Genomic DNA, 13,822 nt, shown 5'->3' with positions numbered 1-13,822 from the left:
CATGGATTTATTTTATGACCTATGTCAAAATAACTTTGATAGACCTCAACATGTAATGCAGGGTCAACATCTGTATCATTCCATAACTGAGAGAATGTTTATTGTGTAAAGCAGATGGTTATGTGAGGAATTATAGTTGGTCCTTATGAATGACAGCCAGAAAAGTGGTCCTTCAAGCAAGAGCTTAATTTATTTTATGTGACAATTTATTTGCAGTTTTGATATGATACATAGCCTTCTGAGGCTGGAACTCTGTGTCGAAAGTGTGGTTAATATTAAAGCTAGACAAGGGAATATTCTTTTTAATGGATATTAAAAGTAGCAATAAGTAAAAGTAACAATACAGTGTAAAAAATACTCGGTTACAATGTGTTGTGAAAAATATCACTCGTCACCGGCTTGAGTTTCAATATCAGGATACATGTATTTATTATCCTTTCAAGAATGGAAGTAGCCTATAACACATACAGAGCATATGGGACAACTAGTTCCCCGAACAGTGTCCTTCACATGCCTATACACAAGAGAGGGTGTTACACTGTCACAAGATGGAGGAATACCGGTTCAAAGCAGTATACAATGTTTAGTTTAGATTAGCTAAGGCCTGCGTAAGCAATAAACATGACAGTCATATGCCTATCTCCCTAGGGGCTGAACCATCAAGGTAATCATAGGAACATAGCTATCATATGTTCAACAGTGTCTCATGAGCATCATCCATGTAATCATACATCCGGTTAAGTACACAGACAGTTAGGCCTCTGTTATCATGTGCTACTCTGATATTGAAAGAGTACATACATTCAGTATTTTCCCAACACAATGTAAAAGTCCTGCATTGAAAAAGTAAAAAGTAGCTTACTCTAAGTACTCGTTATGAAAAATGTGTACTAAATCTTACTGTACTTGAGTAATGTACTCAGTTACATTAGACCATATTAATGCTTATGCACATTAAGTTGAATATAGCGTTGTGGGCCAGAGGTCAGCAAACACATGGATACCTGCTGGCTGCAACCTAATGGTTATTACGGATATATGTTCAGTTGAACTAAGGTGCGTGCAGGTATGATAGGTGTCACTCCTGCACCCTGTATTTTGCTTATAAGCTTTCACTTGTTTACAGCCAACAAGGGAGCGGCTTTATCCCTACTTTATATGCGGAAGTTCACCCCAGTTTAGAAAGTGCACAGCACGGCCTACTTTTCCAAATGCTATGGCTCATGTGCGGAGATAGAGAGAGGGGGGAGCCAGTGGGAGCCAGTTTTCCCTCTCAGGCTGCTGCTGCTTGCTGTGCCAATGCGCAAACAGTCCCCGGCGTGGGATAGGTCTCCCCAAATTGAGGCTGCGCTCGACACGATCATGCGATTGAATGACGAGCGCGTCATGCTCGTCTTCCTCCTCTCCTGCTCCGTGCGATCAGTGGCTCTGTGTTCCGCAATCCCCTGGGATACTGTACCGCCCTCGATGAGTCTGCTATCGGCGTTTAGCTTAAACTGAATGGCTTCCCAGAGCAAGGAAAAACCGGGAGAGAGAGATCTGCGTCTCTTCCTTTGAACCAGCATCAACTTCCCAGCGAGGGGGTGAGTGTCTGTCTGCCGCTGTGTGTGAGGCGTCCTGCCGGGGTCGTCTGAGGATTCACCGGCTGCTGCTGCTGCGGTGGCGGAGCAGCAGGAGGGGGAGGGTGTAGAGGAGTGAGGGGTCTGTGCCGGTGTCCTTATTTAACACCGTGGAGTAAGGTTGAGGATGAACGGTCCAGTAGGTACGGGACAATAACAAGTTTGGGAAGTAGGCTGCACACTTAGGGGACGGGTCCAAGTTCTTTATCTCAAAACAACCTTTAGAAAACACACTAAAGTAGGCTATAGCACATAACCAGCGTGGAGTATAAGGTTTGTAGTTTAATTTCCTCTCTCAAATATGCGAAAATGCAATGGCAGTCAGGTTTTTTTGGCACGGTAACTCGTTCGTAAAGAATTGTGCCTTGTTGTGCTCCCACCCCCCCCCCCCCCGCTCCGTGCCGCACTGGTTCCGTCTGGCTCGCCCTCAGCTGCTGCGTGTCCTGGGATGACCTGTTGATGTCGGTAGAATGGAGAATGGCAGGGGGAGCGATTTCCCCCATCACCAAAATATTTAAATAAGCAACATTTTGGGCTTGACAACCGGCGTCGCAGCACAGCTACCTCGTCCGCACAGGCAGTAAGTGTATTGTTCATATTTTTGAGTGTGTGGACTATCGCGGAAATGCTTGTCATTGTGCAACTGGGGGCTGAGTGTGCATGAGGTGGATGGGGCGAACCCAAAATATTTAACAGTAGTGTTAGCTTAGCTGTTAGCCACCTCTACAGGCCCACTGCGGATGGGAAGAGGGCATACAACAATTCAGCGTTGTCAACCACAGGGGAGCGGGGGACACTTACATAAAGCGAAGATAATTAATATTAATACACTTAAATGTCATTTGAGGGCACGTAAACAGGAGCACAGCGTCTCCTCAACACCGGGGCTTGCTGCCATCCTGTCACCCCCCTCCCGTCGCCTCCGGTGCCAGCAGACAGTGGAGCCTCCCGGCGGGTGGACTGGCACACGGGTCGGTGTGTTAAAGAGCTGTTCCCCATTACCCGGAATCCTTTCCCGTTTAAACCTTTCTGAACAGAGGCAGACTACTGTCAGCTACAACATCAGCAACATTAAGAAGTTTAGAAGCTTTTCATGTCAGTGCTGCTTTATATTCAGGATCTCCCTGTTATATAAGAATAATCACGAATCAGGCCTGCTCATTATGTCTGGACTTGATAGGAGTAGCGCAGGCATGGGCACATGAGAACCAGGAAATGCCTATAGAGGGAATGCATTGTGTGCCAGCTACCCAATGACTCCACACTAATCATCCACATAGCTGTGTATGAGCCCATGATGATGTTTACAATGGTATAACTGGATACACTGAAGTAGTCAGACTGTATACCTTACTATTAAAGGACTTATTCTGGATAAGTTCTGAAATATGTTGACAGACGTTCCCATCTTACATAAGCCGTTTTGGATGTGGGCAAAACATTCTTAAGGGTCACTATGAGAAGTCTAAGGTCTTAAGCATGTTGTTTGTATGTTTGACCTACTTTCCCCACCAGGCTGGTTGGTATAAGCCACAGGGTGAGTTCGGGGGAATGTAATTCTTTCCCATTGCTGCGCTCTATATATTTTATGGAATAAGGACCTGAGATGATCCCTTTCATCTATGCAAGCTTCACTGACCCTCCTTGGTGCATAAAGACACACATGCACACACACACGCACATGCGCACACACACAGTCACATTCTCTCTCACTGTCAGGGCGAACTGTGCAAACACACACTGCTCTCAGCCCTGTGTTTGTGTGTCTTTATGTGCACGCATGTGTGCTTACTGCGGCTCGCCAAACTGTAAACAAGCAGTATTGTCTCATGTCTGTGTGTGACTCAGTGTGCCTTTTGTGGGTTTGTTTGAGTTTGTGTGTGCGCATCTGTGTTTTAGTATGAGGGAGAGGGAGCTTGAGTGAGACGGAGACAAAGAGAGCATTTCTCTTTACCCTGGAGCTTGGATAGGTCCCAAATGAAAGGCTTTGGATATGATGGGGCGGCTCTCTCCAGCCCTCGTCAGTCACTCACACCAAAGTGGTAGTGTGCCTCACACAGGGTGGGCTTCAATCAGTGTGTTCTCAGTTTCAGATATTGTCTTTTGTTGGGTTTGTATCTTCACGTGTGTGTGCAACTTGCACGTATGCAACACTAGTAGTCAAGCATCAGTGTAAAAACAGCTTTTATCTTAGCTTGGATACACATTTATGTAAATCTGTGAAATCCACTTATGACTTCTATTCTGCTGTAAAGGTTTATTATAGCCAATGAAATGCCACATAGACTTATCAATGGATCTGTTGTTCCCTTAGCTGTGACAGTGGAAGTTAGGTCATCAGTACAGAGGGCATATAATGCTTATCTGAATCTCTGTGCTAAAAAGTAGATTCCTCACATTCTGTAGAATCAGATCGTGTATACAATTTCAAAAATACGTTTTCTGTTGTGTTGATATAACTGATAGTGAATTCAAAGCTATCTCACAGATTCACGCAATAATATAGCTTTCCTACAGCAGAGAGAACTTTGCTCCACTTTAATTTAATATTGACATGCATAATATAGGAATCTTTCAAGCGGATGCAGGGCAAGGAGGTATGTTTGCCTTTGAATGTTTAGAGAAGTGAACGGAAACATGCTATGTGGTGTTTGTTTAAGCCACACACTTTGTTCACATAGAATAACAGGACATGACCCAGTTATCTAAGGACAGTTTTATAGCTCATATAAGACAGACAATAAAAAGGCTTTCACTGAGCCCACTCCTGGCAAAAACAACCACTGCAAGGCTGAAGTGACGTATAAGATTAATGCTATGTAGATGACCCATCAAAGCACAACACAACTTTGTTTGAAATATCAACGTCCCATGAGCCTGCCAAAAGCCTTCAGTATCACTGTGTGAAGAATTATTTGTGGTCAATATGCCAAGGCTTATTCAGGACTTCTTTTCTCTATAATAGAGATGTTTCATAAAGAGTCCTGAAGTAATGCATACATTGAATTAGATTAACTTTGTGTATGTTAGGTTTTAGTTTATCCAAGTAAAAGACTGTAGGCTGTACTGTGTGTGACATTCCTCACCTATTTTGAAGGTTTTCCCTGAGCTTTCTGTCTTTTAACACATTCATGTTACATTACACCTCCTCCTCACATTGCCTGCTGAATCCCTCCTCACACCAAGCACACAGCACAGGATAAAATAGTTTTTTTGTCATTGTTGTAAATGGGCCTGCCCAACTTTATCCCACTGAAATCATGATTTGCTCGCCAGGGATAATGCAGTGTGAACACTACAATGAAATCCCTGTTGAGCAGTAATGTTTATAACACTACATGATGACTCGGCAACATCCTGACACTTTCAAGACATGCTGAACTTTTGTTTAATTGTCGGTGTTATACTGTTATACAAGTTATGTGTGGATGATTAACTGTCACTTATTGCAATTCTGTAATTCCAAGGGTTGCAAACAATCTGTACGTTTTTTGAAAAATGTCAAGGTAAAGTTAACTTAAATCTGCAGTGTTTTTGACTGAAATATAAATCAGATTTAAACATTATTTCACAATTTCTATTTAAAAAGTATACATTTAGTTTATGTCTAGTCTTGCACTGCACTCAGCAGAACACTCCTACATCACATAATACAGATCATTTGCAAACATCCTATTAAATAAAAATTCAGTATATTTACAACCCTCTGCATACACAGTGCATTCTCCCATCACGTGTGCAACCCACAATACTGCTGACAGTACTGCACTGTCTGAGCCAAAGGACGTCGATTTTGATCATATAACTCGAGTGAATATTTCTTTGGAAAGGTTGATATGTTTCAGTAAGGCAGATAGTAACCCAAAGCTAAGTAAACCCTTTATAACTTGGTAGCAATTCATGCTAAACACCTATACCATGTGGGATGTAGCTTGATTGAGCATGCTAACCAAAGACTGTCAATACATCTATCTACATTCATTTTTTTTTTTAAAGTAACACATTTATTTTTTCACCTAATCTTAAACCCTAGTGCACATTATTGGGTCTTATTTTAAAGTATCTATTCCAAATTGTTAACTTGTTATCTAGCACACATACAGATCATGGCACATTGTGTTTGATACATTAATTGATTATGTCTTTTAGGTTAAAGGTTAGTTTCTATATGCATATGACCTGGTAAATACAGCCTGAGCAAATGAACCCAATATTTCCATTTTATATTTTCTTGAATATGTTTTAAATTTGCAACCCTATTTATTCCTCTCTTGTTCTTTTTTTCTGTCTCTCTTTCTTTCCCAACAAGACCTTTTGGTGGTGTGCCTAGGCGCACCATGGCCCAGACCCTCCAGATGGCGATTCCAAACTTTGGCAACAATGTTTTAGAGTGTCTGAATGAACAGCGACTACAGGGCCTTTACTGCGATGTCTCCGTGGTGGTCAAGGGCCATGCCTTCAAGGTACTGATCACACTAAAGTTATTATTGTTTTCCTAAAAGAAATTACTCTTGTGTATCAAAAGTTGGGGCTCAATTAACAGAAGTTTAGGCTTCAGTGTAAACAATCATACCAGATGGCAGCCATGTTGCTTGGATAATGGAACGTCAATATACTTCAAAGTAATTGCTGTTTGGACAGTCTCAAGCAATCGTTGTCATATTTCTAAATTGTTCCTTTTTTGTGTTACTGTGTTGGAGAGACCAACCTTTAATGCTGTTGTACTTATTTACAGAGAGCGTTTTTTCACATCAGAATAATTTTAGAGAGCTTCTGCTAAGTTCCTCCTCTTCAGAGAAAGGTTTGGAGATAAGTTAAATCACCCCTTTGTAGTCTTTAATGGCATGTCATTTCCCACTTTGCTTGTAAACTTAATGGGTTAGATTGCCCCCAATTGGAGTGCCGTAAGGTTTGATTGGATGTCTTTCCTCACTTTTATCTTGGAGGATACTCTTAACTTTGTCTGCCCTGCAATCTTGTATCTCCCAAAATCTGAGTACGGCTTTCTTTCTTATAACAGAGGGAGCACTTTAAATCAGTATTTTTGGGAATCGTGTTTAAGACTTCAATACTTAAATACTGACTGAATTCAGGTCCCAAATAGTTGGCAACAAATGCTGTCTTTTCTTTTAATATATTGCTTACTTTATTTAAAACTTTTCTCAAGTCTTTTTTATTTTGGTAAAGTTCTTGTCCATAACTTGTACATAATATTTATAGAACACGTCTTTCAAACGTTCTAATGGGTTGCCTTACTTATCTGCTTTTGTCTCAGGCCCATCGAGCTGTGCTGGCTGCTAGCAGTTCTTATTTCCGTGACCTTTTCAGCAGCAGCAATAACGGAGGTGGGATCAGCAATGATACAAGCCCCACTGTGGTGGAGCTCCCGTCGGCCGTGCAGCCCCAGAGCTTCCAGCAGATCTTGTCTTTCTGCTACACAGGCCGTCTCAGCATGACGGTGGGGGACCAGTTCCTGCTCATGTACACGGCCGGCTTCCTGCAGATCCAACAGATCATGGAAAAAGGCACAGAGTTCTTTCTCAAGGTGAGGCAGACGTTGTTTTCAGTAGGAAGTCATCAAAGAAAGTAACATAGTAGCGTGGACATATCTGAAAAACAAGACACAAGAGGTTTTGAGTTTTTCATACTTAAAGGTCCCCTATTATACTGTTTTTCATCAATATATTATAGGTCTCAGATATATACAAAACATGTCTCTGAAGTGTTTGGCTCGAAATACCAAACAGATCATTGTAGCATCCCATAACCCCCTCTGTTTCAGCCCTGTTTCAAAAGTGCTGATTCAGTCTGTTACTTTAGATGAAAATAAGGAGCCCCTCCCCATGCCCCTCTGAGAGATATTTGGTTAAAAAGAACACAATGGTGCTCTAGGAGGAGATTCAGGTGATAAGGTGGGGGGGGGGTGTTACCTTAGTTGGTGATTGGCTAATGGTTACGCAAGCCAAAAAAATCGTTATGACATCATAAAATGGCCAAAATCTGATCAGCTCATTTTCAGACAGGTTTTTATATAAATGGATCAGGATAAAAAGAGAGCGAATCTTTTTTCCTGAAACTTTCAGAATCTCTTTACACAGAGGGGACACATGGTTATGTATAAAAGACATGAAAAAGGGGATTTTGCATAATAGGTGACCTTTAAGTTGTCAAAGCTTTGAGCACAGTAAATACACAAATCAAAATGTCATTCACTTTCCTTGTTAAGGTGGCAGAGATCTAAAAGAAACGATATAACCAAAATAATCATAAGGGTTAATTGAGATTTGCGATCCAGGTGAAGTGACTGTTTAAAATAAAGTGTTTAATCCAGTTGCAACAGTTTGAAATATATACTGTGCTCAGAGTTTGGAAAGGAACAAAACGGATATTGCCTGCAACATATACTGTCTGCACTATGGACAGATAAAGGCTGAAATACTTTTTCATCAGTGAAAAGGGCTTTTTATTATAAAGTGACAATGGTTCAAAATAAGGAAGGGAGTCACAAATTATTTGGAGTAGTTTACTGATAACCCATGAACAATCACACAAAGACAGACTGATTTTTCTTGTTAAAAAATATACAAGCTGTTAAAAAATATCACTCGTCACCGGCTTGAGCTTCAATAATCAGGATACATGTAATTATTATCTTTGCAAGAATGGATAGTCATCACATACAGAGCATATGAGACAAATAGTTCCCAGAACAGTGTCCTTCAGATGCTTAAATACAAGAGAGGGTGTTATTCAGTCACAAGATACATGTATACCGGTTCAAAGCAGTATTCTATGCTTAGTTCAGATTAGCTAAGGCCCACGTAAGCAATAAACATGACAGTCATATGCCTATCTCCATAGAGGCTGAATCATCATGTTAATCGTTGAACATAGCTATCGTATGTTCAACACAGTGTCTCATGAGCTTCTTCTATGTAATCATACATCCTGTTTAGGGTTGCAAAATTCCGGGAATTTTCAAAGATGGAAACTTTCCATGGGAATTAACGGGAATTTATGGGAATAAACTGGGAATTTTCAAAATTGAAGGTTGGCTCTTCATAGAGAACTTAAATATAGTTGAGGAAAGTATATTTTAGCATAATCTTGACTAAAACAAACAGATGCCATTCAAGTACACTTGAATATCCATGCCATAGCACACTGCTTACTGCATGGCTATTGAGACCACACCCCCTACAGGCACTGTGCATTCCTCCATCACATGCACAGATGAGTAATATTTAACTCAACATTCCTGTTTTCGTTCTTCAATGAAGCAAATAATTGTTCAATAAAATAATTAAAACTTGTTCTGTTCTACTTTAAAAAAAATAAAATAAAAAAGATCTGTTGAAATGTCATGTTTTTTGTTTAATTTTGCATCGAATATTTCCAAAATTCCCCAGCTTAACTTCCCATGGAAACTTTCCGGAACCGTTCCGCCCCTTTGCAACCCTAATCCTGTTACGTATACAGCTACGTAGGGCCTTTGTTATCATGTGCTACTCTGGTATTGGAAGAGTACATTCAGTATTTTCCCAACACAAGCACATATATATGCTTGAAATCAATGAGTTACGCTGACCCTTGATGTATGTCTTTATTCTAGGTCTCCTCTCCAAGCTGCGACTCCCAGGGCCTTCACGCTGAGGAGGCCCCCCCCCTCTGAGCCCCAGAGCCCTGTGACTCAGACCAGTAACAGTGCAGGCCGGCCTGCCTCCTGCCTGACGCCGCTGCCTCTGGTGTCCCGAGTGAAGACGGAGCAGCCAGCGAGCCAGCCGGAAGCAGCCGCCCCCTACTCTGTGGTCTGCACCCCTGTGGCCAAGCGGCTGTGGGAGGGGGGCAGCAGCGGGGTCGGCTCAGGGGGAGGAGGCGGGGCTAGGAAAGCAGCCCGTTATTCCCAGGAGGCAGTGCGGGGTAGTGCCATTCAGAGCCCCGGAGCCCTGGGACTGGCCATGGGTATGGGGGCCAACGTAACCAGCCTGGCCGGCATGGTGGCCGGGGGCGGGCTCAGTGGCAGCACTGGGACCAATGGGAGCTACGCAGCGGGCCTCGGCGTGTCAGAGGGGGCCAGTCCCGGCACCCTCAGCACCTACGCCAGCGACTCACCCATCAGCTATCACGATGATGAAGAAGAGGAAGAGGCGACAGACGAATGTGCTGAAGAGCAGTATAGGCAAATCTGCAACATGTATACCATGTACAGCATGCTCAACATGGGCGCCGCAGGTAAAGGACACGAGTCAGACCAGCATGTGTGAATGTGACTTAAATGTGTTGTGTTGGATAAAGCTCTAATATCACAACTAATGTCAGTGAAATTGAATGAATTTGAATCTGAATGAATCTGGTGTTCAGACGCTTCACTGTGCACCGTATTTTCTTTTCCCGTGTGTTAAAATGATATGGTTTTATTGTAATTCTGCAAACCTGTTTCTCTCCAGCAGCTGGTGAGCGTGTTGAGGCTCTACCAGACCACACAGAGACTCGGGGTCGAATGCGAGGCAGAGACCTCACATGTCTGCCTGCAGAACTCGTCGCTCAGATAGGCAACCGCTGTCATCCCAAACTGTACGAGGAAGGAGACCCCGCTGAGAAACTGGAGTTAGTCTCAGGTATGGATTGGGTGTTCTCAAAGAAAACCAAAGGTAAATGCTTTTAGAGAATAGGGGTTTAGAGCAGCTGGTAAATGTCTTTTCTATGCGTTTGTCTAAGGCTTTTAAACATTTGAAAGGTATATTAAAGAAACACAGAAGCTAGAATATACCTAGAATGAATATACTTATGTTAGATCATTCAAAGGACACTTTAAACAGACCACTGGCAATCATATATGTATGCACATATTGAGAGAAGGCTGTCCTCAGATGACTCGGCTTGACATTGACATGCAGGTTACGTGCCAGTACTGAACATTTGATTCTGTGTGTTTATGTCAAGGACATCCTGTGGCATTGTGTGTGTTACCTTACGGGCTGGGTTACATACCTTGCAGCAGAGTGTGTGTTTGATTGAGAGACTGAGTGCAACATACAAAGATAAAGAAAGGCGGTGTTAACATACGCCAGGTTACAAAGGTTGTGTAATAAAGTGAAATGCACGAATGTAGCATACCATTACACTATTAAAAGGAATACACTTTAGTTAGTTCAAATGGTAAAAAAGCAAAAGCAAGACTCTAAACTATGATATGTAACCGAAGCACATCCTCCTCACTCTCCGCCTACAGCTGCAATGTTTGATATGAATCAGACTAGACAAACAAATACTCCATGCCAGTAAATCAAAGCGAAGATCTTTATCATATTACTGTGTGTGAATCACAACATCTAAACTCGAAGAGATCAACCGTGGCCTGATGGGAGACAATAAGTGGTTCGTAAACGGGGATAAGTGCTGGTGGTTTATTTGATTCTTGGTAATCATTGCTTGTGCATTCTTTGCAGGTACTTCTGTGTATATATCGCGAGCCCAGCTAATGAACTGTCACGTGAGCGCAGGGACCAGACACAAGGTGCTGCTGAGGAGGCTGCTGGCCGCCTTCTTTGACAGGTTTGTTTCATCTGTCTGGGTCTATTTCTGCCAGTGCTTCATGTAAAGTTGGCAAAAGCTACATTTTTATATAGAGATTATTAGATTTCTTTATCTGCAGGCATAAGAGGGATGTAACAACTATTTTTGTTTTCCTCTGTTGTGTGTTCTTATCTTTGATGTATCAGGAACACTCTGGCTAACAGCTGTGGAACAGGCATCCGCTCGTCCACCAACGACCCGAGCCGCAAGCCGCTGGACAACAGAGTTCTGCACGCGGTCAAATGTGAGTGTTTCTGTCCGAGGGTGTTTGCCTTTAAAGCATTGAAACTATTTGCACTTTTGTGTGTGATGTTGGATACAGACAGAGGGGAATGTACCATATATTTAACATATCTTAAAGCTGGTGCAGAAATAGATGTATGGCCTACTTTAAGTTACTTTTGGTTGAAAGTGCAAAGGGGAGATTTCTGATTCTTGCTGCACCCTTATGATCAGCATTAGGTAATAACCCACTTTGACCACTAGATGGCAACATCACCTATGTTTACATACTGAATATGATGTTACGTAAATGAAAAAGGCTCACTTGTGTAGCTCCTTAGATATGTTTGAGTTGGATTTGTTTCTCGTCAGTCAAATGTGACTCCATTTACAACTTATATTACAAATCAAAGCCTGTGTGATCAGCAACATACCTGCAGTTATTACCTCTCTTCAAATGTCCTAACTCTGGGACACGGTTTACAGTAAAAGCCAACATCAACTGAAATGTGTCTGAATGTAGGATATTTTTTAAAGTTTTTACATATGCAGTAAAACGTTGGGATGTAATCCAAAATTGACCAGATGTCGCTTCAATACTGCAAGTGTTGCAGTGTGAGGCGGAGGATCTCTGATACTTCTGGCTGCTTCAATGCTCCTTGCACATTGCGAGTTGTGCCAGAAGCCCCGTGGCAAAGGCACGATAGCACACATTACTCATTTAGTGAAGTGTTTTTCACTTACTCAACATTTCCCTTGACTTCTGCTGTTCATTTCCATCTGCTTCATGACACCACTTCTGATGGCTAACGGCATAATGTGCAATCAGCCTAACTGTGTTTTTTTTTTTATTACTTTTTCCATGTCAGTTTATTGCCAGAACTTTGCCACGAGCTTCAAAGAGAGCGAGATGAATGCCATCGCAGCGGACATGTGCACCAACGCCCGCCGCGTGGTCCGTAAGAGCTGGATCCCCAAGCTGAAACTACTGATGGCCGAGAGCGACGCCTACACCGCCTTCCTTCCCGACGGAGTCAAGATGGAGGACACCTTGGGGGCGGACCCAGCCTTCGACCCAACCTCCCTGGAGGCTGCCGGCGGGGCCGGCATGGAGTCAGGTGGCTCTTCAGGTGAATCGCTACCAGGTGTAGGCGGGGAAGGAGGAGCCTTATTTTGAACTTTGTGTCCGGGGAAGGTTGAGATTTGGTGACACACATACCAGTATTCCCCAGTTTTGCTTGCCTCCTCACTCTTTGGCCCACGCTGATCTCTCACATGTGACTGTCTATACTACACTGCTGGGGTCAACAGCTGTTACCCTGATGTAACCAGGACATGAACACTTATTTGCTTTATGACTGTACAATGAAGGTAGTTGAGGAAAGGGAGAGGGTTTTCTCCAAACTGTCCCCTTGTCTTTTTAAGGTGTGTAAACGCATCCACTGTTTAATATTAAATACATTCCCTGATATGAAGGTGATTGGTGGGTTACCATTGCAGAGGTGGAAGGATGGCTGTAAGGAAAGGGTTAGGAGTAAACAACTTGGATTCCAGCCTTGGAGAAGGAACTAAAAAAAAATAAAATAGAACCAATAATATAATTTAACACTACCTGTTTTTCCTCCCCTGCACCTTCCCATCCTCGCGCTGCAACTGTTCTTCGCCACATCACCTTTTCTCGAGACCTAGAGAATCTCACCTGAGTGTTTCACTGTGCAGTGTCTTATAGAAATGTCATCTTCCTCTTCTTCTGTTTCCTAAAATTGTAGCATGTTTCTCTGTCTATGAACTGAATACGTGATAAAGAGAGAAGGGGAACGCTTTTTACTGAGATGATTGTAAAGAGAATTTAAAGGGCAACGGGTTATAAAATATGGTCATATTTTTAGAAGACAAACTATATTTATACAAGTGCTCATGCCTAGAACGGCGTGAGCAGAAGAGAGTGAGAGGGATTGTTTTAAAATCTCGATCGTCATGTTTAATTGAAAGAGGTCTTGTCAAATAAGGAAAGTGCTATTTTTGCATAAAAAAGGAGTCTAATAAAGCAGTCTTATCACAAGACACAGTCATTTATTTGTATCTTTATTTGACAGTGCAGAGAGATGGAATGAGCAGTTGAACTGCTAAATATGAAGCATTTCATCTTCTTTTCACTAGCTTATAGGAATAATAAGACTGATACAGTTGGCTTGACTGTTGTCTGAGAACCATTTCTTGTTAGGTGAACCTGAATCGTTTGCCTCCTTTCGATAAAACTTTAGTCCACAATAATGAAGATTACTTGTAATATAAAGGTTATATTGATCTGACAGCTCGGGCAGTATTCATATTTTTTAAAAAGAAAAAAGAACTGCTGACAAATGCAAAAGTCACAGGGAATAATTACATAAAATAGGAACGTG

The 13,822-nt window shown here is 42.2% G+C and overlaps 1 protein-coding gene across 1 annotated transcript; it reads left to right on the top strand.

The window, feature by feature from the left end:
* Positions 1-563: 563 nt before the first annotated feature.
* On the top strand, positions 564-12,594 carry LOC117492936 (nucleus accumbens-associated protein 1). The gene is given in 9 exon segments (XM_034143367.1): positions 564-1,583; positions 5,929-6,082; positions 6,895-7,164; positions 9,232-9,279; positions 9,281-9,851; positions 10,070-10,237; positions 11,069-11,174; positions 11,342-11,439; positions 12,287-12,594. Coding segments are annotated over 8 exon segments (1,695 nt in total). The 5' UTR covers positions 564-1,583; positions 5,929-5,956.
* The last annotated feature ends 1,228 nt before the right edge of the window (positions 12,595-13,822 follow it).

The sequence above is a fragment of the Trematomus bernacchii genome, unplaced genomic scaffold (assembly GCF_902827165.1).
Source record: "Trematomus bernacchii unplaced genomic scaffold, fTreBer1.1, whole genome shotgun sequence".
NCBI classification, from domain to species: Eukaryota; Metazoa; Chordata; class Actinopteri; order Perciformes; family Nototheniidae; genus Trematomus; species Trematomus bernacchii.
Note: the sequence above shows the minus strand (reverse complement) of the source record. Positions and strands in the feature narration are given on the sequence as shown.